Genomic DNA, 25,121 nt, shown 5'->3' on the forward strand with positions numbered 1-25,121 from the left:
CAGAAGGAAGAGGGAAGAGGGGGTGTAAGGTGGGAAGAGATTAACCAAAGAAATTATATGCATATATGCATAACCCATGGACACAGACAATAATGGGGTGAAGGCTTGGGGAGGGGGTAGGAGCAAGGTGGAGGGGGTCAGTGGGGGAAAAATGGGACACCTGTAATACTTTCAACAATAAAGATAAATTTTTAAAAAAGAGAGTAGAGAGAGAAATAAGATGGCAGCATAGGGAATACCTGCACCCACCGCCTCCCACAACCACATCAAAATCACAACTAAAATACAGAACCACCAATGCTCAGAGCCTCCTGAAATCCAGCTGAACAGAAGCCCTACAACCAGGGAACTGAACAAGCATAGAGGCCGGTAGGAGGGGCAGATACACAGGCGGATTGGGGCTGGATCCCGTACACAAAGCTGCAGGCCCATCCCTGGTGCCGTGGGGTAAACCAGGGAGGGACATATCACGGGTGGATGTTTCCTGGAGGAGGGAGGGGTCCCAGCCCAGCATCAGGCCCCCAGCCCAGGGCTCCAGGGCCTGGAAGAGACCTCCCCACAACTTTAGCCTGTGAAAACCAGCGGGAACTGTCCTTGTGGGACGCGGAGGCTGCGGGAGTCCCAGGCAGCTCTTCTTCAAGGGCCCGCACACAGACTCACTCAGACACATGCCTTCTGAGCCCCAGCACCGGGAAGCAGCCTGAAAGTAACCTGGGAAACTTGGGGAGGAGCTAACCTGCCTGAAATCGGGGCAAGAGGTGGAGGGACAGTTTCCTCCCAGGCAGAAGGGCTGGCAGAGGCCATGGTTCCTTTGGCGAGCCATCCGCACACACAGCCGGCACACAGGCACCATATTAGAATCGCCAGCACCTGACTCACACCTTTGGCCCCGCCCCTCCCCACCTGAAAGCTCATCCCAACAATTTCCAGCGGCTTTTCTGTGCAAGTGGCCTCTCAATCCTCATACTTAGGACTTTCCTAAAATCTCTCAAACAAGCAGCAGCGCACCCCATACGGCTTGATAAGTGGCTCCAGGCCTAACACTAGTGGCAGCCTGCATTGGCTCATAGCTTGGCCTCTCCTGGGCACCTCCAAGCCCAGCACAAGTAGCAGCCAACTACGGTTTGCTGTGGAGCTCATGCTGGGTGCCCTGAGCAAGGCACTGGCAGAGGCTGACTTTGCACCTCCTGGGAGGCCCCAGAGACAGTGCAGACTCGACCAGTGATCAGACCCCACCACACTGGATTACAACCCTACCACATCCACAGGTGACACACTCGAGGGCACACTTGGTGAACACCAAAACTCCACTGAAGCAAATACTGCTCCACAGGGGTGTCTCCAGCACAGCAGCTCTTTGGCTGTAGTTGCAGCTGGTCCTCATAGCCATTTGGCCTGGGAGTCAATTCCTCCCAGTAACGCCAACAGCAACCAAGGATCAATTACAACAGGACAGTGCACACAGCCCACATAGGGGAGCACCTAGAAGGCCCAGCTCAGGTGACTGGGGAGGCTGAGCCACTGGACCCTATAGGACACCTACTACACAAAGCCACTCTGCAAATTCCAGGACACATAGCAGGTCTACCTAATACATAGAAACAAACACCTGGAAGCAGCCAAAATGTGGAGGCAAAGAAACATGTCACAAAGGAAAGAACAGAAGAAATCTCTAGAAGAGGAACTAAATGAAAGAGATCCAAGCAAGCCAACATATACAGAGTTCAGAATTTTGTTTATAAGGATGTTTAAGTATACTATTAGGGAAATAACTGAGAAAATTGATAACACAATAAAGTGCCATTTTGAAACGAAGGCTACGCAAACTGAAATGAAGAATAATTTACAGGGAATCAACAGTAGAATAGAAGACTCTGAGAGTCAAATCAGCAATTTGGAACATGAGGAAACAAAAAACACTTAACCAGTAGAGCAAAAAGAAAAAAGAATCCAGAAATATGAAGATAGTATAAGGAGCCCCTGGGACAACTTTGAGAGGCCCAACATTCGTATTGTTGGGGTGCCAGAAGGGGAAGCAAGAGAGCAATAAATTGAAAACCTATTTGAAAAAATAATTACAGAAAACTTCCCCTATCTGAGGAAAGAAATAGACTTACAAGTCCAGGAAGCACAGAGGGTCCCAAAGAAGAGGAACACAAAGAGGCCCACACTAAGACACATCATAATTAAAATGCCAAAGGTTAAAGACAAAGAGAGAATCTTAAAAGCAGCAAGAGAAAAGCAATTAGTTACCTACAAGGGAGCAACCATACGACTGTCAGCTGATTTCTCAACAGAAACCTTGCACGTCAGAAGGGAGTGGCAAGAAATATTCACAGCGATGAAAAACATGGAACTATGACCAAGATTGCTCTACCCAGCAAAGCTATCATTTAGTACTGAAGGTCAGATAAAGAGCTTCACAGATAAGTAAAAGCTAAAGGAGTTCATCACCACCAGACCAGCACTACAGGAAATGTTGAAGGGTCTTCTTTAAGAAGATGATAAAGAACAAAAGAATCTAACGAACTAAATAGATCTAGAGACATTGGCTTATGCAACAAAAAAATCATATTTCAGAGGGAAGAGGGAAGGAGGGTGTAGTGTGGGAAGAGATTAACCAAAGAAGTTATATGCACATATGCATAACCCATGGACACAGTCAATAACAGGGTGAAGGCCTGGGGAGGAGCTGGGATTGAAGAGTAGGGTGTTAATTGGGGGGGGGGATGGGACACCTGTAATACCCTCAACAATAAAGATAAATTTAAAAGAAAAGAATTAAAAGGCCTCCAAATTGAGAAAAGCAAAAAAAAGAGTAGTTTACTTCCTAAATCTAGTAGGATAATAGATAATATTTCTATCTCCTGATTTTGTTACAACACTCACTTAAAATAATCAAGTGCAGCAGAATTATAACCTAAATATGAAAAAGTTGTAGTTTCATCTAATCTCATGGAAAAATCATATTTCCCCTTGATAGGTATTTCATTAGAGGCCTAAGCTCATGTGTTTAAGTGGGGAGCCTCTTTTTCTCTCTTGTACTTCCTGATTCTGAGCAAAAAGCAGCAATTAGACCAATGTAGAGAAGTCAAGGGACAGCTGGTAATAGGATAAAGTAGTTTTGCAGTGAGGAGGATTATGGTGACACCCAAAGATGCCATACAGAGTTTGTTAAAATATATATTTTTGAGGTAACAATTCTTTTAAATATAATATTTATATTTATATAAATAATATTAATTTAAATACTTTATTTACTTAAATAATTTTGTATTTATTTAAATAATTTTTTCTATATCACCCACATAAATAAGCTTTATTTTTTGATAGAATACTTTCTACTGTATGGATTTACCATACTTTTAAAATCAATAGCTTACTGATGGGAATTCAATGGTTTTTTTTTTCCCCTAGTCCAGTACTTTCATACAACCAATCCTTCAGCAAACATCCTTGTGCATATACCTTTGTACATATGTGAGTACATCTGTGGTATATATTTCTAGAAATAAAGTTGCTAAATCAAAGGAAATGTGTGTGCTGAGAGCTATTGTTGAATTGCCTTGCAAAGAGATTGCAGTGATAACACATACAAGGGGCATATAAAAATCTTTAATCTGCCAGTCTGACAGACAGAAAATGGTATCTTTTTTCTCATTCTTATTTATTTCATTATGAGTGGGCCAAACATTTTAATAAGTTTATCAGTTATTCTTATTTCTTTTGATGATCATATTTTTTATGTCTTTAACCTATTTTAGCCTATTGGGTTTGTTTTGGTTTGGCTTCCAGTGAAAGCAAAACTTGATACAAGATCTTGGGTTCAGAGAGTTTGAAAGATGATGACAGAAAACAGGAGTTATAGAGTTGGCAGAGTGAGTCAGAAAGGAAGAAAAGGCAATAAAAAGGTGTATGGATGCATTATTTAGGTAACCTCAAGTTTTAGGTACAAGATGGTTAAGACTCATTTCTCTTTGCCCCTTCCCACCAGGTACAACTAACTACAAATGCTGGATTTATAATGCATGTGGAAACCAAAGGAGAACTTTGAAAGGTAGTAAGGGGAGGCAAAGTGCTTTGGGACTCCCAAGACTGGAGAAACAACACAGAGGCAAGTTGTCTTAAGTTTTCCCAACACCCAAATGAGTAACAGAAGGTAGCTCAGATAGGCACATTCCTCTCCAAGATCTAACAAGAGTCCCTCTGACAATATCAGGCAAGCCTGACACCACCACAAAATAAATTTTTCTAGAACTTCAAGGAAAATAAGTGACCAAGGGAGACACTCTGTTTCCCCACTGGGCCAAAAACTCCATTCCCATACTGGAAGATACTGGGCAGCCTGGTAATATCATCAAGAGAGGTTCAATCACAAAATCAGCCCAACCTCAAAAGATTCTTTGTTTCTATTGGCATGAAATTCCCCTTTCCAACCCAGTAGAAAGGTTCCTACAAGTGCCCAGTCATAGAACTACTCTCCATCATTCACAGACATAGGAAAGCATGGCACAACCACCTCAGTGCTAGTGAAGCATCTTTGCACCCATGGCCTGAGACTCCCTTCCCCACCCAGACACCAGGCACCCAAGCTTATGGGAACATTTTCTGCAGCACCAGCACTCACGAGTGGGAGTTATAGAGGCTCCAGATAAACCAAGCCAACCAAAATAATACTACAAAGCTTCTGAAAAGAAAACTATCATTGTAATCACAGACCAAAAAGTAGATCAGGACCTGGGTACTGAAACTAGGCAGGGTGACTGCCTGTTCAGATAAAAGATTTAGATAGAAATCTACTAACAAAATAAATAAAATGTGTAAAAATAATATAAATCTGTCATTTTAAGAACCAGGGAAATCACAACTTGAATAAGAAAAGATATTAACCAGATACCAATAGTAAGGTGAATCAAATGTTGGAATCATCTGGACATCAGCATCGTGGTACCATACATATCCCTGGTATTTGTCTCCCCCTTCAATAACAAAACTTAGGCATTTATCCATGAACAAAAGTGCCTCTGGGGGAGATGTAGAATCCAGTTCTGTATGCCAAGGGACTTGGGAAAAGACTTACCCACTTATACATTGGGTAATATGTAGACAGACCTTGATAATGGTTGTGGAAACTACAAAAGACTGTAAACCAGTTCCAGTCCCTCTTGGCCATAGTTTGAGAGGACCTAGAGATCACTAATTTGAGTAGACAGCTACAGATGAGAGATATTTGGTAGAAGTATAGATTTCCAGAGGAGAAATTTTAGCACTCCCTTGGAGGGAAAAAAATTATGAGCTTGGGCACATTGGAGTGGGCAAGAGAAAAAAATCAAACTTGACTTTGACAGCATCACTCTTCCCCCAAGGAAGCACAGCTTAGGGCTAAATGAATTAGCCCATGATTTCTCCCATGGGAGAAAAAGGGATTGTGGATAAGTGAACACCTGGCTTCCCCAGCTGTGTGGAACATTGCCAAAGAAACTCATTTGTCTCTCATAGCATCCAGAGTATTAACTTGGGAGAGGGGAACAAATCAGGGAGTGTCATCTAAGATTCATAAAGGGTATTAAAAGGACACAGTTCCTGCTGACTGCATTCTAGACTCCATCAGGAAGCCTCTCAAGCTGCAAGAAAATTTCACACAGAGATCTTACACACTGGCCTACAGGCATCCCCAGAGTACTCCATACCAAACCCACACCTACTCCAATTCTGCAGCTAGATTTCTGTGGTGGTGATAAAGACTAGGGAAGATGCATAGAATGCAAGCCAAAGTCTGCAGGCAAGGGAGAAAGTAAAAACTTGACCTGTCATGACAACTTAAAGCAAACAAAAAAGAGGGTATCAGCAGCTGGCCTGCTGCATTGTAGGACAGAGAGAAGATATACAAGCTCAAGAGTTCTGCTACAAAGGGAACAAGATGTATGAAGAAAGTATATCCATACAAGGTCTGAGAGAGCTGAAGAATTTACAGCAGGACTGATAAAAGTTATTTCTACCCTGAATGCAGTTAGTAAATATTGGAGGAGGTGACTCTTACTTCAAATGTGAAAACAGCAACACAAAACTCCAAGAAACATAAAAAGTCAAAGAAGCCTAGCTGGCGTGTCTCAGCGGTTGAGCATCAACCTATGATCCAAGAGATCTAAGTTCAGTTCCCTGTCGGGGCACATGCTCTGATTGTGGGTTTGATCCTCAGTAGGGGTAGTGCAGGAGGCAGCCAATCAATGACTGTCTCATCATTGATGTTTCTATCTCTCTCTCTCCTTCTCCCTTCCTCTCTCTGAAATCAATAAAGACATATTTTTTAAAAAGTCAAGGAAACATCACATCACTAAGAGATAACAATAATCTTACAGTAACCAAACACCAAGATATGGAAATCTATGATTCACCCAATAAAGAAAAATAGCTGTTTTAAGGAAATTCAATGAGCTACAAAAAACACAGAAAGACAATTCAATGAACTCAGAAAAACAATACATGATCAAAATAAGACATTAACAAAGAGAGAGATGTCATAGAAGAGAACCAAACGGATATTCTGGAGCTGCAGAATTCATTAAGTGAAATTTTAAAAATGCAATAGAAAGCATGAATAGCAGAATAGATCAGATCCAAGTGGAAAATCAGTAGATAAAGGATAAGAACTTTGAAATAACCCAACCACAGAAGAACAAAGGGAAAATGGGTTAAAAAAAGCCTATGTGATCTATGAGAGACCATAAAAATATACCCCAATAACCAAACCATTGGAGTTTCAGAAAGTAAAAAGAGGGAAAAGGAGTCAGAAAGCTTAGTTAAATAAAGAATGGCTATGAACTTCCCCAAACTGGGGAAATATTTGTACATTCAAGTTCATAAAGCTAACAGAATATTCTATTATTTCAATTCAAACAATCTTATCCAAGACACATTATAATAAAACTTAAAAATAAAAAACCAAGAGATAATTCTAAAGGCAGCAAGCAAAATAAAATAAAATAAATATTGTAACTTACAAAGGAACCCCCATTTGGCTATAAGTGGATTTCTCAATAGAAATCTTATAGGTAAGAAAGAGTGGGATAATATATTCAAAGTTCTGAAAGAAAAAAAAAATTGCCAACCCACAATATTCTATCTGACAAAGTTATTCTTAAAAACTAAGGAGAAATAAAGACTATCCCAGGCAAACAAGAGCTGAGGGAATTCGTCACCACTAGACATGCTTTATAGGAAATACTGCAAGGAGTTCTCAAAGCAGAAATAAAAATATTACATGATCTCACTTATATGTGGAATCTAAGGAACAAAATAAATTGACCAACAAGATAGGACCACAGACATGGAAGCATGAAACAGACTGGCAGATCACAGACAGAAGGCGGGAAAGAGGGCGGGAAGAGATTAACCAAAGAACTTATAAGCATATATGAATAGCCCATGGACATAGACAATAGGCAGGTGAAGGCTTGGAGTGGGGTGGGAGATGGTTAGAGGGGGCAAAGGGAGAAAATGGAGGACATCTGTAATACTCTCAACAATACAATAAATTTTAAAAATAAGTTTAAAAGCCATCTTTTGATGAATCTTTTACTTCTCCATACATTTAAAATATATTTATTGTTCTCTCTGAACTTATTTTGATATATTAAGCTAAATTTACTTTTTCTGAAATGTTAGCACTTAGCAGCTTTGAATGTTAGAGAGTGCAAATATGCAAATAAATGTAACCTTTAAAATGACTTAGATTATATTTGTTTCCCTCTCTTGGTGCCATGGAATGTAAAATATTTTTTTATTCTTTGTATTCAATGCATGTTAAATGGTTATGCAATTAATATTGTGCTGGGGGGTACAAAAAAAAGTCAGGTGTAAAGATTTTAGGATTTGCTCACTGAGAAACTAAAAACCTAGAGTTTTAGGTAACATAGATATAAAAAGGAAATTAAGAAAATAATTTCACCTACAATGACATCAAAAATGAAATGCTTAAGGATATATTTAACAAAAGAAGTGGAAGACTTGTGCACTCCAAACTACAATGTATCATTGCATGAAATTAAGAAGACTTAAATTAATGAAAGGCAATCTCTATTATGGACTGGTAGTCTTAATATTGTTAAGATAGAAATACTCTCCAAGTTTATCTCCATATTCAATGCAATCTCTTTCAAAATCTTGGCTCCCATTTTTGCAGAAATTGATAAGCTGATCCCAAAATGCACACTGAACTACAAGTTACCTAAAACGATTTTGAAAAATAACAAAGGAGACTCACACTCCCAACTTCAAGGTTAGTAAAAATACATGCTATGCACAACCCAAGGACACGGATAATGGTTGGGAGAGGGACTGGGGAAGGGGATGGGATGGGGTGGAATGGGTCACTGGGGAGAAAAAGGGACATCTGTAATATTTTAAACAAAAATAAAATTAAAAAACAACAACATGGTAATTTAAAAAAACATGGTACCAGTATAAGAATAGACAGATCAATGTTATGGAATTGAGAGTTCAGGAAGACAAACATGTATGGTCAATTGATTTTCAACATGGGAAATAATACAATTCAATTGGGAAAAATATGTCAGTCAAATGGTTCCAGGACAATTGGATATCCACATGCCAAAAATAAAAGAGGTGGACTATCAAATCCTCCAAAGAAAACATAGGAGAAAAGCTTCATAACATTGGATTTGACAATGATTTATTGGATATAATACCAAAATCATAGGAACCATAGAAAAAAATGTTAATTGGAGTTCATGAAAATTAAAAACTTATGTGCTATGCTAATGATAACATTAATAAAAGATAGCACTAATGAAAAGATTACCCATGAAATGGTAGAAAATATTTATGAGTTCAACTCAACACCAAAAAAACAACGAATCCAATTGAAAAATGGGCAAAGGACCTTAATGGACACTTCTCCAAAGAGGACGTACAAATGGCCAAAAGACATATGAAAAAATGCTCAATGTCACTAATAGTCAGAGAGATGCAAATTAAAACTCCAATCAGATATCGTCTCACACCTGCCATTCTGGGGACCATCAATAAATCAACAAACAACATGAACAAAACAAACTGACAAAAGAGAAACAGACTCCTAGATAGAACAGAATGACAGCGGTCAGAGGGGAGAGGAGTTGGGGGACTGGGTGAAAAAGGTGAAGGGATTAAGCAAAAAATAAAAAACAATACACAGCCAACAGTATGGTGATTACCAGAAGGAAAGGGGGGTAAGGGTAGGTAGAAGAGGGTAAAGGTGGGATAAGTGGTCATGGAAGGAGACTTGGCTTTGGTGGTAAATACACAATACAATATACAGATGATGTATTATAGAATTGTACACTTGAAACCTATAGCTTTATCAATCAATGTCGCCCAACAAAGTCAATAAAAATTTTAAAAAGAAATAAAAAAAGAAAATATTTATGAGTCACATATCTGTTAAGTGGCTTGGACGCAGAATATTTATATGATTATCACAACTCAACAACAACAAAAAGACAAATTACCCAATTAAAAATGGGCAAAGGAGCCCTGACCAGGTGGCTCAGTTGTTTGGAGCATTGTCCCATACACTAAAAGGTTGCCGGTTTAATTCCAGGTCAAGGCACATATGTAGGATGATGGTTTGATACCAGGTCTGGGCACGTACAGGAGGCAACCGAATGATCTCTGTCTCTCTTCCTTTCTCTGTAAAATCAGTAAACATCCTCTGATGAGGATAAAAAAATGGACAAGAGATGTGAATATATATTTTTCCAAAGAACATATACAAATGTCTAATAAGCACATGACAAGATGCTCAATACTATTAGTCATTATGGAAATGTAAATAAAAACTATAAATGAAATAGTACTTCACATGCACTAGGATGGCTATAATAATAAAAAAAGGACAAAACAAATGCTTTCTATGATGGTGAGAAATTGAAACCCTTATACCAATGTAAATGGTGCAGCCACTTCAGAAAAGAGTGTGGCAAATATTAAAAAGTTAAGCAGAGATTTACCATATTCCTCAGTAATTCTACTCCTAGGTACATCCCCAAAGCCATGAAAACATGTATACACACAAAGATGTATGCATGAATGTTCATAGCAGCATTATTCCTAATAGCCCAAAGTGGAAACAACCCAAATGTCTATCAAATGATGAATGGATAAATAAAATGTAGTATATTCATACAATGGACTATTGTTCAGCAATAAAAGAAAGAGAATATTGATACATGTTACATGAGTTAATACCTCAAAAACATTTTGCTAACTCAAAAGAACCAATTACAAAAGACCACTTACTGTGTAATTTCACTTAAATGTACTATCCATGTTTTTCATCACTTTGAATATTTCTTGCCACTCCCTTCTGGCCTGCAAAGTTTTTGTTGAGAAATCAGCTGACATCCATATGGACACAGTCAATAACAGGGTGAAGGCCTGGGGAGGGGGTGGGAATGAGGTGGAGGGGGTCAATTGGGAAAAATGTAACACCTGTAATATGTTCAACAATAAAGATAAATTTTTAAAAATGTACTATCCAGAATAGGCAAATCTATAGGGTCAGATAGCTTAGTAATGGTTACCTAGGGTTGTGAAGGGATGGAGGGGTAATGGTGAGTGACTACTAATGTGCTGAGGTTTCTTTCTGGGGTGATAAAATGTTCTAAAATTTGTTCATGGCGATTTTTGCACAACATGTAAATATATTAAGAGTCATTGAATTGTGCACTTAAAGTAGTGAACTTTATGGTAAGCAAATTGCATATCAATAAAGCTGTTTTAAAAAATGAATATATCATGTATGCAGCAGGTTATATGAGTCTGGATCTCAGAAAAGTGGTTCAGGCCGAGATAATTACTTGAGTGTTGCCAGTGTATAGATGACTTTAAAATACATGAGAATAGATGTTATTACCTAGAAAGAATTGTAGGTAGAAGAGATATAAGGTACTAGAAATGAGCCCTGAGGCACTACAACATTTAGAGATCAGAGTTGAGAATAAACCAGAAGAGGAGACAGTAAGAACTGAGAGCAGTTAGCAGAGTTGTATATTTTTCTACAGCCACAATCAATTGCAGTAATGATGTAGGAGACAAATCAGGAGAAAGTGGTATCCCAGAAGCCAAGAGAAGAAATTGTTTCAAGAAAGAGGGAATTATCAATTTTGCCAAACATTGCTGATATGTTGAGTAAAAGAAGACTGGAAAAAATTGGCACTGTATTTGACAATGTAGAGGTCATTGATGACCTTGACAAGAGCTCTTTAGATCTTTCCCTGGAATGGTGAAGATGAAAGTTCAATTAGAATTAATATAAAACTAGTTTGGGGAAGAGGAAATGCAGAGACTCAATGTGATTGATACAAGATGGTGAAAACTAATGATTGTTTTTATTTTCTTAGTGAAGTAGGAATGCAGGTGATTAGGTGAGAATGAGAATGAAAGGAGATTTTAGAGGATTAAGGACAAAAGAGAAAATATTAACTTATTCATAAATGTGAGTGTGAAGAGTGAGTGGACTAGGGAAATGTAGTATTAGTTACCAGGTGGCTTTCAGTAATGAATTAAAAAATATGACCAGTTAGTACAGTTGTATATTTCCTAAAGCCATGATTAGCTGCACTGATGTGGTGTGGAGGAGACAAATAGTTGAATTCAAGGAAATTTGTGATTTTGTCAAGCTAAAGAAAGGTAATGGAGTTAAGGGTCCATGCAAAGGATTGATTATGTTGAAACAACATGAAATTTTAGCTAAGGGATAGAGAACTTCTTTGGGTGAGGTTGAAGGGCAATAAAAAGGTGTTAGGCAGAATGGATTGTGGCTCCATATGAGGTAAAATAATTTTTGTAGTCCGGTGATAGGAGTCAGCTTGAAAAATGAAGTGGTGGTCTGAGAGTGGGACAATTGAAACCGAACTTATGAAAGAAGTATATTTATCACCATGGTCAGGTAGCTTAGTTGGTTAGAGGGTCATCCTGATGTGCCCAAGTTGTGGGTTCAATCCCTGGTCAGGGCACATAGAAGAATCAACCAATGAATACATAAATAAGTGGAACAACAAATCTACATCTCTTTCTCTCTTTCTCTCTCTCCCCCCTTTTGTCTTTAACAAAAAAGAAGTATAGTTATTGATAATGATATGGCCTATAGTCTGTTACTGTGAGAGTGGGTGGTTGAGATACTGTGGTCAAGTTTATTTGGATAGGAATTCATGGATTAAAGTAGGAAAAATATAGACAGAATCATATAAGTAGATATTAATGTTGCCAATAATTAGAAGTAGTGTTGGAGGAAATGACAGCCAACCAGTGCTAACATTTTTTAAGTAATAAGGAGGAATGATGTGGGGGGTCTATACATGACTACAATCAGGATGGGCAATGGGTAGTACAGTTTGATAGCAAGAGATTCATAGGTGAGGGTTATCAAGGAGAAAGGAGGGACAATAATCTGAAAGAGTCAGTTGTTTGAAAGCTGCAACACAGCATAAAGGAAAGGATGAGGGTACTGGGGAAGGGGATGTACAGAGGGTAATGAGAGATGATTAGGAATTTCTGGACTTCTACTTTATAGCAATAATAGTGTCTTGTTTTCCAAATTTTCATTTGTTTGATTACATTAAGTTGAATTTTTTCATATGTAGGTGACAGGGTTACTAATTGTGACCTTAACTTGTTCTCACTAAATTTCCTCTCCCCAAGTTTATGGAGGGTTCATTTTCTTGGGCAGGTACACAGGTTATACATAATACTGAAACTTAAAAACTGTCTCTAAATCTCTTGCTGGATTTTTTTAAGCATAAACTCTCTTACATAATTATGTTAAGTCATTCTTGTAAAGGGAAGGGAAAGATGTAATTATGTTTTACATGGAGTGAGGTGGGGACATAAGCACAAGAATTTAGTGGGAAAGAGAAAGATTCCCCAGAAATAAGAAAGGATATGGGGCACTGTGGTTTCTAAAGCAACAGGGATTCATGCCCAGCCATCACCCAGGGAGGTAGTGTGATCACAGTGGATACGACCCTAAATATCTGGGCTCCTCACTTTGACAGAGATTTCCATGGCCACGCATGACACAGAAGTCTGAGCCACTGCAAGAAACTAAGAGACAAATAAGTGTATCAATGTTGACCAGTGTAGATTATAGACCACTGGGGTATCCCTGGATTTTTTTTTCCCTTCACTTGTGCAACCCAAATGGGTGAATGAGGAAAGTCCAGGTAATGGTTAAGATTAAATTTCCTCTCAGACTGGTGGGATAAAAAAAGCAGTTCAGATAACCATTTTTGGTATTGGTTTGGTTTTTGTACATTCAGGTTTGCAGAGTACAATTCATAAATACTTTTGGCAAATAAAGAACCTATTATTCCAGCCTGATATATATTACTTTTACTTGTAGGGAGAATATTTTCATTTTTGTGTAGTCCATTTTGCTGTGAACTTCATTATATTCATTTCTGACTATCTCAACTTGTGAGACTCAACTCCATGGTGTTTTATGCACACTTTTAGACTTTTGGAAAGATGGTTCCAGTTGGCATGCATTTTAATAGCTACCTGTTCACCTGCAAGTCATACACACTCTTAATCTTCTAAAAGTTACCTTCGAGGAAAGTCTGGAATAAGATATATCTGTTTATGGAAACATAATTTTAAGTTTTGGATCAAAAAGGATTTATTGAAAGCTTTGATGACCACTAAATATGGCTCAGGGTACTACAACAGAGTCAATCTTGTGGAAAAAATCACATGTAAACCAAATGTTTGTACAAAACAGTCAGTTGAATGGCTTGTTTGTGCTGTTTTTATGTTATTAAACAATCTTTGTCATTACTCATGATCTTTGACCAAAGGGTCATAGTGGTCCCTTATATGTTGTTTTTAAAGGTAAACAAAGCTTAAAAAGACACTACTTTAATTTTATTTTGACCTATCCTTTAATTTCAGTTGTGTAGGGTAAAATCATTTCAAATTACCCAAAATAGGTCATTGCATTTTAGTTACCAGAACACAGATGGTACCTTGATGAAATTAATGGATTTGTGAATTTTGATTTTAAGCTCTTGTAAATAAAATAGCGATAAGAATAATCAAGGTAAAGAAGGTCCAATTCTCCCTTTCAACTCATGTTTTTCTTGAGCCTTTGCTGTATGTTAAGCAGCAAATGAGGCACTTTGATATATGGGGTAGCAAAGCTCTGAAAAAAAGTTAATCTTGAACCTGAGTTTTTACTCATCTACCAAGTAGGCAGTGGATTAGCTTCTGAAAACATAAATCCATATAGAATGAATTTTACTTCATCAGAAACTAATCTTTTTGAATTAATTGACATGGTTGTGATCAACATAAGACATGACATGTAGCACTGTTTTCTGAAACCTCTCTGGCCTTTACTTCACTAGCTGCCTCCATTCAATTTTTGTACTTAAAGACCAGCCATACTCAATGGCTTTATTAATTCTTAAGGTTCAAAGGCCCTATAAATAAAAAAGTGCAGTTATATTGGAAATTCCAGTATTGGGAAACGATTCAGTTAATAGATTCACAGTATTGGAGTCTTTAAACCCACTACTCCCTTTGAGGGTGATAAAATTACTAATAGTGACTTCTATTCATGATCTACTTTGTCCCCATGTTTTGGTAAAAGATCCCTAGGATACAGTCCTTTCTCGACCTTGGAGCATCACCCTGCCCATTCTAATATCAATCTGTGATGATATTTTTGTTCCTTGGCTCATAACATTGTCCCCTAAAATAGTTTAAGTTTCTTGTCCTTATATATCAAGCAGAATGAGTCGATTTGATTGTAATAGAGCACTTTGAATTTAGTCTCTTAAAGCCCAGTCAAGCTTGTCATGTCTGAGTAACCCAACTCCTGAATGCCTGGCCACACTGGACAAATTGGGACCACGCCCAGCTGGCCCTACTGGGAAAGCTTCATGAGCATCTCTCCAGAATGTTCCAAAACAATAGATATTCATGACATCTTGTCTTTAATGCTTCTGTCACCTGCTGAGATAAGTGCTATTATTTTCTAGCCCGTTAAAGGGCTCAGCTTCCTTAACAACCTGCCAGTATTATTCCACCTCCTAGTTCCCATCATCAGCCTACACTAAACTCGTTCTTAAATGCTAAGAAACTATAAATCTTTACTCCTCTCATTGGATACGGTTACCCTTTATATAAAGTTCCTCCTCTTCTCCACTGGAATTCAGGACACTGGGGTGGGATGGGAAGGAAGTCAGCATTAAAGCATGCTTGGGTTTAACCCATATCCTGCGAGTCTGTGTGTCTGTGTGAAGTCCCACACACTTAGAAGAAAATTAATCAGTTTTTAATTCCACCACTATAGCCAGAAAGATTTTAGCCAGATTACTATAGCATGACGTGGCCAAAATTCTTAATGGAACAACAAGCAGAACCCTTAACACCTTCCAATCAGTGCATTATTACACACTTTAAAGAAATGAATATTCCTTGAATCAGTCCTAATTCAGAGGCATTAGAAAGCATATTTCAAATAAAGACATCAATCAATAATTTATTTATTTATTTATTTATTTTTAGAGGTTGAACAATGATTCATTGAAGACTTTCTGATGAAACAATTGGCATTCAAAGATGATTTCAATAATTTTTAAAGTTAGAGCATAGATTGAATACAAATCAATTTAAATAAGCACATTTTCGAAAAGAATTGAAGAATACCTAAAATATCCCATTGAATACATGTGGTATTATTCCTAATTTTATGGATACTGCCTTAATTAAATAAGTCCTGGCAGAAAATAATTAGTGATTAATTTATCTAGAAACTGGTAGCACTGAAAATGTTAAAATTTATGCATTCTAATTGTGTGTGTGGTATGTATGTGTGCGCACATGTGTAATTTCTGTTTTGCCTATTTTACTATCTTAATCATTATCCTTTCTTACTGTTTTCTCTGAGGATCTTACCTTACTTCAACATACCTAATCACTCGGAGCTTTTCTTGACAATCCTTTTCACACATCATTTTCTAGTATTCAAATATTTCCAATAATGCCTTTTATTTTGGTGCAAAAAAATTAAAGTACACTAAAATAAAACTGTACCGTGTCCCAATACTAACTCACAACCTACCACAACATTTCATGCTTCAAATCACGGGCCAGGGAATTGGCTTATCGGGAATCCTCCACCACATTTCTGTGCTAGCCCAGGGCTGCCAGGTGCTGCTGCTACAAGGTAAGGTATTGATATAATTTCTTCTGTCTATTACTGTGTACTGATTATGGCATTTAATTGTCCCTTTACTTTCTTGTTTTAGCTGACATATGATATAAAAATTCCAGATGAATTAACATATGAATCAGAAATACTCATTACCTATGAACCACTTTAAATATGTTTAGCCCTACTTGGCTATCCAACATTTCAATGTTTCTTCTTTATATATGCCCACCTTGTTTTCTTCACTAAGACCTTATCTTTTAAAGCTCAGTTACACATTTTGCAATCTCTCTAGCCTGTTTATTTTGGGACATTTCTGTAGATACATCTCACTTTTGTCTATGTGTATTAGAATAACAACCACAGAGCACAATGGGAGTTGACATTCTAAAATAGTTTACTTTCATACTGCCTTAAAATATGATTTTAAGATAAAACTTATATTTGAAACTTAACTTTGAGTAAATATTTTGAAGAAAAATGAATTCTTAAAAGACTTGATTCTACATGCTACTTAAAGGAGAAAGTTTTCTGAAATTCAAACATAGCAAGCTCCATTTGCTCAGCGATGAGGTACTTGCACAAAGTTCCCCATGGCCTTTTAGGTGTACAAATTTATAATAATGAAGACTACTTCTAAGGAAATAATTTGACATGAAAGTTTTTTTTCTCTTTAAACTACTGCATTTAAAAAGTCATTCGAATTGTAAACACTCAAGAATAAGCCAGTTTTAGGATCACATTATTGTATCACAGTAACAGAAACATGAATCACATTTATTTTTTAAATTCATGGATTCGGGTTCTCCTAAATTCTCATTATTGAGCTACTAAAAACTCTTGATATAAGTTGTTAGGAAAATCCAAATCATCATTCCTGGCACTAAGGTGCCAAGAAAATAACATGCTATCATGAAATCACACATAGTCAGCTGCTTTTGTATTTTGCCTAACCAGGTAGTTTGAAAATTATGATCCCACTAGCACTGTCTTCAGATTTGAGAAGCAGGCTAGAGGAATTATACTGAGGTATACTTTGTGGTAGTTCTGTTGTCTCTCTATTGCCCCAGAACTAACCATGGTATGAGGATGGATATGCAGAAATTATGCTTTTCACCAGGTAGCAGTTACCATAGGTGACCAAAAACCACCTATGCATGGCTTCTATAACATATATGGATGATAAACTAGCATGATTTTCAGTACTCTAAATTTGTGGATTTTGGTATCTGATCAGTTTTATTTTTTCAAAATCTTTTCATTTTTTACCTCAAACATTAAGTCCTTACATGTGGACTCATCACTTTAGATTAATTTCCAATTGTACAGAAATAAAAATATTTTTTAAAAAAACACAAATTTTTAGCAGCCAAAGTTTTTTGTTGTTATATTTTTTAATACCTGAAGGGAAATTTTCAGATAATTTAATATAGGATTGGGAAAATATTTAATGTTGTTTGATGGTCAAATTGTTGACCAGATAAGAATTTTGATAAATTAACCAATCTGTTCTTGGGGGTAGAATTTGATGCCTACATTAAAGTATTAAAAAATAAAACAACAAACTAATTCTACAGTACATGTGTATAGGAGTTCAGTCCTGTATTCAGGCTTACAAGTGTATTATTTGGTGGTTTTAAAAAGCTATTGCACATCTTTGGGGATTCTGAGGAAATAAAGCATCTGAGGTTTTTTTCCTTTCTTCTTATCGGGAGAAAACCAGCTTAACATTCGGTGAAAAGAACACAACTGATCTCTAACTGTGGGCTTAACTGTCATGAAGCAATGAGAAAATAGGTGGCCTTTCCTCCCTTTTTCACTGTAGTTTTCTACAGGCATATAGGTTGCTCAGCCTTAGTCTGATTTATAGCATAGTCCTTACTATTTTCATTTCATAATCTAACCTTTAGTTCTTTATATGACTTTGCAAATTCCTATATGGTTCTTTGCTACTTTTATTTTTTCTGAAAAAGCTCATTCAGTGCCAATTCTTTTGAAAGCTGCTCAAAATCTAACTCATTACAGGTATCTTTACTCTATGTTATAAAATCTGAATATAGATACTGTCCAAACTGTCCAAAGAATAATGTTTGATTTCACAGTAACAAAAGTTACAAAGTTTGTGCAAAAGATATTGTACACCATTGGAGTACGTAGAGCTTGCTATAGTTAATTTTATATATAAAGCTGCATTTCTCATTAGAACTATTCTGTGCTACATTAAAAGTAAAGTATCTGATTTAATTTTTACCTAATAAAACTGCTCATTTAATCTCAGAAATTTTAAGATGCAAATTGCATATTTATGATGTTTGTAAATGTTGTAATCAATCATTGGATCTTTTAAACATCATAATTGCTTTGGAGCTCCTCAAGTTTTCCAAGGGTCATAAAGTAAACCCGGCTGTGGCGATTGCGCAGGGTAGAGGTAAAGAATAGCTTTAAAAAAGAAAGAAAGACACCATCAGTAAATGTTTAGTACAATGTAACCTGATATTTGTTAGATACAACTATAATTTCAATTTATCTGCATCAATCACTTAAAATATTAAGCCATGCTGCTTTTTAGAATAGAATTTCCTCAAATTAAAGAATAAGAATTTGAAATAGTATGTAGTCTAAGTATATTAAAAAACAACATTTTACCATCTTCTATATAATGGCACTTCACATGATTTAAATAAAATTAGGTTTTTGTAGGTGGCATTTGTCTGCTAAAGTTTTTGATTAGTTTTGGTTAACAATTCTCCTTTGCTTAAAAGATCTACTTTTACTCAAGTTGACTTTCCTTTTGTAAATATAAGGAAATGATTAAACCATTTTGATGTTGTTCACCACTGTTGCTGGTTTTTATAAAATCTTCTACTTGGTGCAATTTTAATTTTCTCTATCAGTGGAATGCACTGACATCAATAGATTGATATTATGAGCTGAACTGATTAGCTTAGAGAGAAACATGTCATGTAAATATGGTCTGTGCCATAAAGATAATTAGAATGGAGATGAAGAAACTAAAGCCCAGAAAGATTAATCAAACTTCCAGGTTCTTATACCTAGTCAGATGGCAGAACCAGGACTGCATCTTAGGTCTATCTGACTTCAAACACTGGTTCTTGCCATTATATTCCTTTATATTGCAAATTAGTACCTTTCCTTGAATCACAGTGTTTTACCTTGATTGTTCTGATATTAAGTGGAATCCTCTGCAATCTCGTCTAAATGTGACTGTTTCCTAGTTTATTAGCGTTATTTCTTTTCATTATTATTTCTCATAATATGTAGGACTGTAATGATTTTATTCAATGCATTTTCCATCTAAACTATCTGGGGTTGATAAAATTGATCATATTACACAAATAATAGCCAAATCTTCATTTTATTTTTCTTTCTTGTAAAATGGACAAAATAATACCCACTCATGAAGATTAAATGTAGCTTTAAAAGTAGTAAGCACAAACTCTAGTTCATAATTAGGTGGTCAGCAGACATAAGTAATTTTCCTTCTGTTATTGGATTATGTTGGAAACTATAAAGGCAGATTTACTCAAGCATTCTGTTTCAAAATATATTAATGTGAACATGAAAAGAACTGTGCATCAAAGATAATAATGGATTTTGCACCAAACAAAATAATGGCTAAGCGTTGCTTAGGACATAATCAGAATTTTTTTACTTTTCTAAAAAATCATTTCTTTTAAAAATCAAACTTTATTACCAATTCAATGTTTCTATTACCAAATGCAAAATTGTTTTTTATCAATAGTATGCCAATTTTGGAAATATAGCATATATATATATTTATGGTAAGAAGGAAACAGATATAAATTTCCTTAGTTAACTTTCATTGCTTGCTTTATTTTTTCTTTAACTGAAGGCTATGTTATACCTTGTCACCTCGGGTACACAGAAATCTCAGCTTCTTAATCGACCTGCGTTTCAATTCACTTTCCAGAAGTCTTGATTGCAAAGAGCGAACTTCAATGGCCTTTTGGCCCCATCCTGTGGTTCTCTGTGTACATTCATAAGCTACAATAAAAAATTAAAAATCAGAAAAACTCAAAATGTTTCTAACAGTGATAGAAAATTATAACCACAGTCATCATTTGACTATTAAGAAGTTGATTATTACAGTTCTTTATTTCCTCCTTCTATGGTCAGTCATTTGGCATTATGCTGCTTAGCAGTGGTTTAAACCAGCTGTTTCTTGTCAGCATTGTGATCAACACTGAATAACTAGACCTCAACTAATTTTGCTATTCATATTCTCTAATACTACAGAAAAAACTAAGGGTTAATTCTACCTTGGTAGTAGAAAGTCAGATCTACCCACAGCCATTCTTTATTTTACACTCTAGTTGAGGTACAACATTCCATGAGTTTGTAACTGTGTTCAAGGAACATACATGGAAAACTAACTAACTTTTCAAAATTAAAACTGTTAAAATGACTTGCTCAAATAATGACTTTAGCAACTATAATGCAATTCAATGAATTACTAAGTTATAAAGAGAACTAAAGCTAATTTGATACTGTTAATGTTTTTCTTGCTCAGGAAATTTTTATAAGATTTCAACTTTTATACTATGTTTTATATTACTTGGTGACAATAAAGATTGTCACAATTGCTTTCAAGCAGGAAACCTAATTATTTAAATAGCCATACAGTCAGCTTGTGCTGTAGGTATTTTTGACACAAGAGGCAGTATTATTGTTAAATGTTTAACTTTCAAGATGATATTCTTTATGTACTTTATGGGGAAGACAAATTTCCATAAATAAATACAATCCTGCACTCAAAATAATATCAAAATTTTGAGTCAAGTTAAAATAGTCTAGAAAACACTAAAACAAGGCACCTTCACTCCCATATTAACATGACTAAAATTAGAATTCAATTCATTAGACTTTTCATTTTTTTCTATTATAAAGTCAACAAACCCTGCTTTGATATGATTACAATATAATTAAAGATTTGTCCTTATCTGTTGCAAATGTTCTAGGATAAGTATGGACCTGGACAGTATTATTCAAAGTGAAATAAGCCAGCCTGAGAAAGACAAATACCATATGATTTCACTTATATGTGGAATCTAATGAACAAAATAAACTAACAAATAAAATAGAAACAGACTCATAGCTGTCAGAAGGGAGGGTGTTTGAGTGGGTGGGTAAAACTGGTGAAAGGATTAAACAAAAAAAACCCCCACCTCAAAGACAGACAATAGTATGGTCATTACCAGAGAGAAATGGGGGTGTGGGGAGGCAGAAGAGGGTAAAGGGAGGAGAAATGATGATGGAAACAGACATGACTTTGGAGGTGACCACACAGTACAATATACAGATGATGTAATGTAGAATTGTACACCTTAACACTATATAATTTTATTAACCAATGTAATCCCAATAAATTCAATAAAAATAAATATTAACTAAATAAATAATGAACTGAAACTTACCTGACCTATACATATGTACGTTAAATATGCATAAAAAGACTCATGAAAAAATTATTAAACTTTCATGAAAGTAACTTTTCATAGGCAGTGTGAGCCATTTTGAATCTTTCAGCTAAAACTTAGCAAGAATTTATTTCTTGCTTCCTTTTACATTACATTTCAAGATATTTATGCATATGAAATTGACATAATATTGTAATTAAATTACAATCATATTTTATTGAGACAATGGTCTCCTGAAAGGAGATTTTTATAAGTCCAATTTCAGACTATAATTTAAATCACTCCAGATATAAGAAAAGTTATGGGACTACATAGCCTGAGTGATGAGAACAAGTAATAGATTTTGTCTATCCAGATTTGAATTTGTTCGCCTATGTTAATATGTCATTAAATTTGAATTTTTGTCAACAACCACAGAGAGCAATCATAAGAATCAAAAGGTTCTTAAAAAGTCATCAGGTATAGCTCTTGTCCTTAAGAAAACTTCTGACCTAAAACAAAAGAGATACTTTAGTTGTTAGAATTTGAAAACCATCTCTTTACAATGTAAAATAAATTACAGCACTGTAAGAACATGATATTTTGGTTTGTGTATTAAGGGCACTTTGAGAGTATACTAAAAACTACATCATGCCCTGGCCGGTTTGGCTCAGTGGTTAGAGCGTCAGCCTGTGGACTAAAGGGCCCCGGGTACAATTCCAGCCAAGGGCACTACCTCGGCTGCAGGTTCGATCTCAGGCACATGCAGGAGGCAACCAATCGGTGTGTCTCTCCTCCCTCCCTCCCCCCCCCCCTCTCCCATTCTCTTCCACTCTCTCTGAAAAGGCAATGGAAAAAATATCCTCAGGTGAGGATAAAGAAAAAGACTATATCATAACACTGATATTAAAGAAATCAATTACTCTTTTTCTGTCTAAAACTTTTGCTTTGTTATTTAAACCTAACCTAGATCCAGATTTCCCCAATCTAAATTTTACATTTTCTTGAGATATATTAAATTTGTTCAATAATAAGATCATTTCTCTAGATATTCAAAATATATATAGAAGCTTAACAATCACAGCAAATATCACTGACCATCCCAACCCAAATCATAAGATTCCACCTCATAAGCACGCTAGCTCAGTAGCTAGGTTAAGTGGCAGATTAGCGTGTTTCAAAATTAAGTCAGAAATTTTGTAATGCCATATGAACTGCGTACTTGACTCAGCAAGTAAGCTGTGCATTAAGTTTAGAAATTTTTGCTCTCTGAAAACCTCCTCCAATTGTTTCAAACAGGTAAGAACTCACAGAGGGTTTAAACCCATTTTAAGTGACGAAAGGTAAATGCTTACAATATAATTAATAGACCTGGGGCAAAGGAAACAGAAAATAATGAATCTTGATCTAACCATTGCAGTGGTACTTTTTGATAAATTTGATAATCAGAAATTGGAATAAGAAAATTAACTTCAAATGGGAAACTGAACACTATGTATGCAAAAATAAAGGATTCTGCAGGCAAAATGCAAAGTGCTATCATTCCATAATCAAGAAAGATGTCCATTAAAAAGCAGTTTTTTTTAAACTGGTCCTTATAGCCACATGAGGATCACATTTAGCCCTTTAATAGAGATTTCAGAAGTTTATGGCCAATCTATTGACAAGCTACCCCTCTCTCTCTTTCTTTCTCTCCCTTTCCCCTTCTCCTTTCTTCTTTATTTGCTTCATTAAACTCATTCCCTTTCCAGGAATATCTATTCTCCATCAAACCATTCTTCTCTCTCTAATATTTTTACTGTTCATATGCATTCTGTTCCCTTAGGGTCATCTCTGTAGCCTCAGAGATATATACAAGAGTGTCAAGTTATTCAGATTTCCCAGATCTGCAGTCTTGCATTGGTCAGGAAGAAAAAAATATCCTGTCCTGATGAAGATGAAAAGGCAGTTTTCTTTACTTTGTCATTTAAGTGGTACCTAATAGGCATTCCAGTAAGTCATATTTATCTCTTTGTAAATGAGGGATGATGAAATTGTAGCGACAGCCAATATGTCACATATTCAGTTTGTATTTAATTCTTCATAAGACTATTACCCACTAAACAGAACACTATTGACTATATGAAATAGAAACATTTTGCTCTCCTTTTATGTGTATTTGTAAGTCTCCTAAGTGAAAGCTAAACCAAATCAAAGTGATAGAATGAAGCATTTTCAACATCTGTGTAAAATCTGCAAGCAAAGGGAGTTAAAATAAAATTATACATTATTGTGGGAAGAAATTCCTTTCTTATTTTAATTATATGATTATTGCAAATGAACAACTAAGCTAAAATCATTCTCTTTATGTTAGCCTTGTGTATTCATTAAGCATATGACAAACACACATTACCTCGCTAAGGGAGCAACTATGTAGTATCCTAAATTAACCCGATATACTTTGAGAAAATGTGATGCTTCAGGAAATGGAAGGTTTTATGGGATCATGAGAAAGAGGAAAAATTTTATACCTACCTACTGAAGATGGAATGTCTTTCCACACTTCAAGGATCTTCTTGAAGAGTTGTTCATTTGCTTCCATAGAAAGGGCTTCAGCATTGAAGGTGAGCATCATGCCAATTCCCAAGGAATCAGGTAAAATGATGATATTCTGTGGTATAATGATTTCCAGGGGCTGGAATTATGTTTCATAAGGATTTATATGTCCAAAATTTAATCACTACTACCTTAATTGATTCAGATTGGTTGAGCAATAAAGATCAAAAGGGGGTTCAAAGTTTTGGGAGGAAGAAAATTTTTTAATCTCAATATTAAACAGCATGCTATCCAACACTTAAAAAGAGCCTTCTTTATGTCATAAAGTCATCACTATTTAATATCTTCCTTTACATTTAGGAGAACTCTGCTTGAAAAAAGCAGAGATTTATTTCCAACACACAGAAATTCATTGAAATTTCACAAAGTATTATGAATACTGATAGAAGAATTATTACTTGTTACAGAGTTGGATTTCAGGACATTAATAAGTACTTTAGTAATGAATGAATAAATTAAGTAACAAATACACAACCACTGGTTATACACCAATTCATTCAAATCAGAAATAAAAAATTAACTTAAAAATTGCTTGAGCTTAAAATGTTCATAAGGGGCAGTCTTATAATACTCTTCACTGCTTGAAATATAAGTCACCCTTCCTTCACAAAAATGTAGGATTTCTTATTCAATTAATAAAATATTAAAATACCTTCAATACACAAATTCAGAGATGTATAAGGTGACAATATCAAAAACTAAGAAATATCTAAGAATTTTTAAATTTCATGATGCATAAAACAGTGTGACAAAATTTGCTTAAACTACAGATATTGTCATGTTGATAGTATTTCCCTGAGAAACAAACAATTACATTCCTCTATCATTTCTCCAAATAAGCAAATTCCAAGAAAAAAGTCAGAAACTATACT

General features: G+C 35.8%; 1 protein-coding gene across 3 annotated transcripts in view; it reads right to left on the bottom strand.

Moving 5' to 3' along the window:
• Window positions 1–17,035: 17,035 nt before the first annotated feature.
• The window catches only part of NRK (Nik related kinase), a 144,659-nt gene continuing 136,573 nt past the window's right edge, over window positions 17,036–25,121 (bottom strand). The window contains exons 27-29 of one of the 3 annotated variants that reach the window (XM_087813478.1): window positions 24,169–24,328; window positions 20,103–20,242; window positions 17,036–18,655 (exon numbers count right to left, since the gene is read on the bottom strand). In XM_087813478.1, the coding sequence (XP_087669604.1) occupies window positions 18,560–18,655; window positions 20,103–20,242; window positions 24,169–24,328 (396 nt within the window). In that variant the 3' untranslated portion in view covers window positions 17,036–18,559. The remainder of the gene's footprint in view (window positions 18,656–20,102; window positions 20,243–24,168; window positions 24,329–25,121) is intronic. The other 2 variants (XM_016206408.2, XM_016206409.2) reach the window with 2 other exon arrangements.

Source organism: Miniopterus natalensis, chromosome X, assembly GCF_054644295.1.
Source record: "Miniopterus natalensis isolate mMinNat1 chromosome X, mMinNat1.hap1, whole genome shotgun sequence".
Lineage (NCBI taxonomy): Eukaryota > Metazoa > Chordata > Mammalia > Chiroptera > Miniopteridae > Miniopterus > Miniopterus natalensis.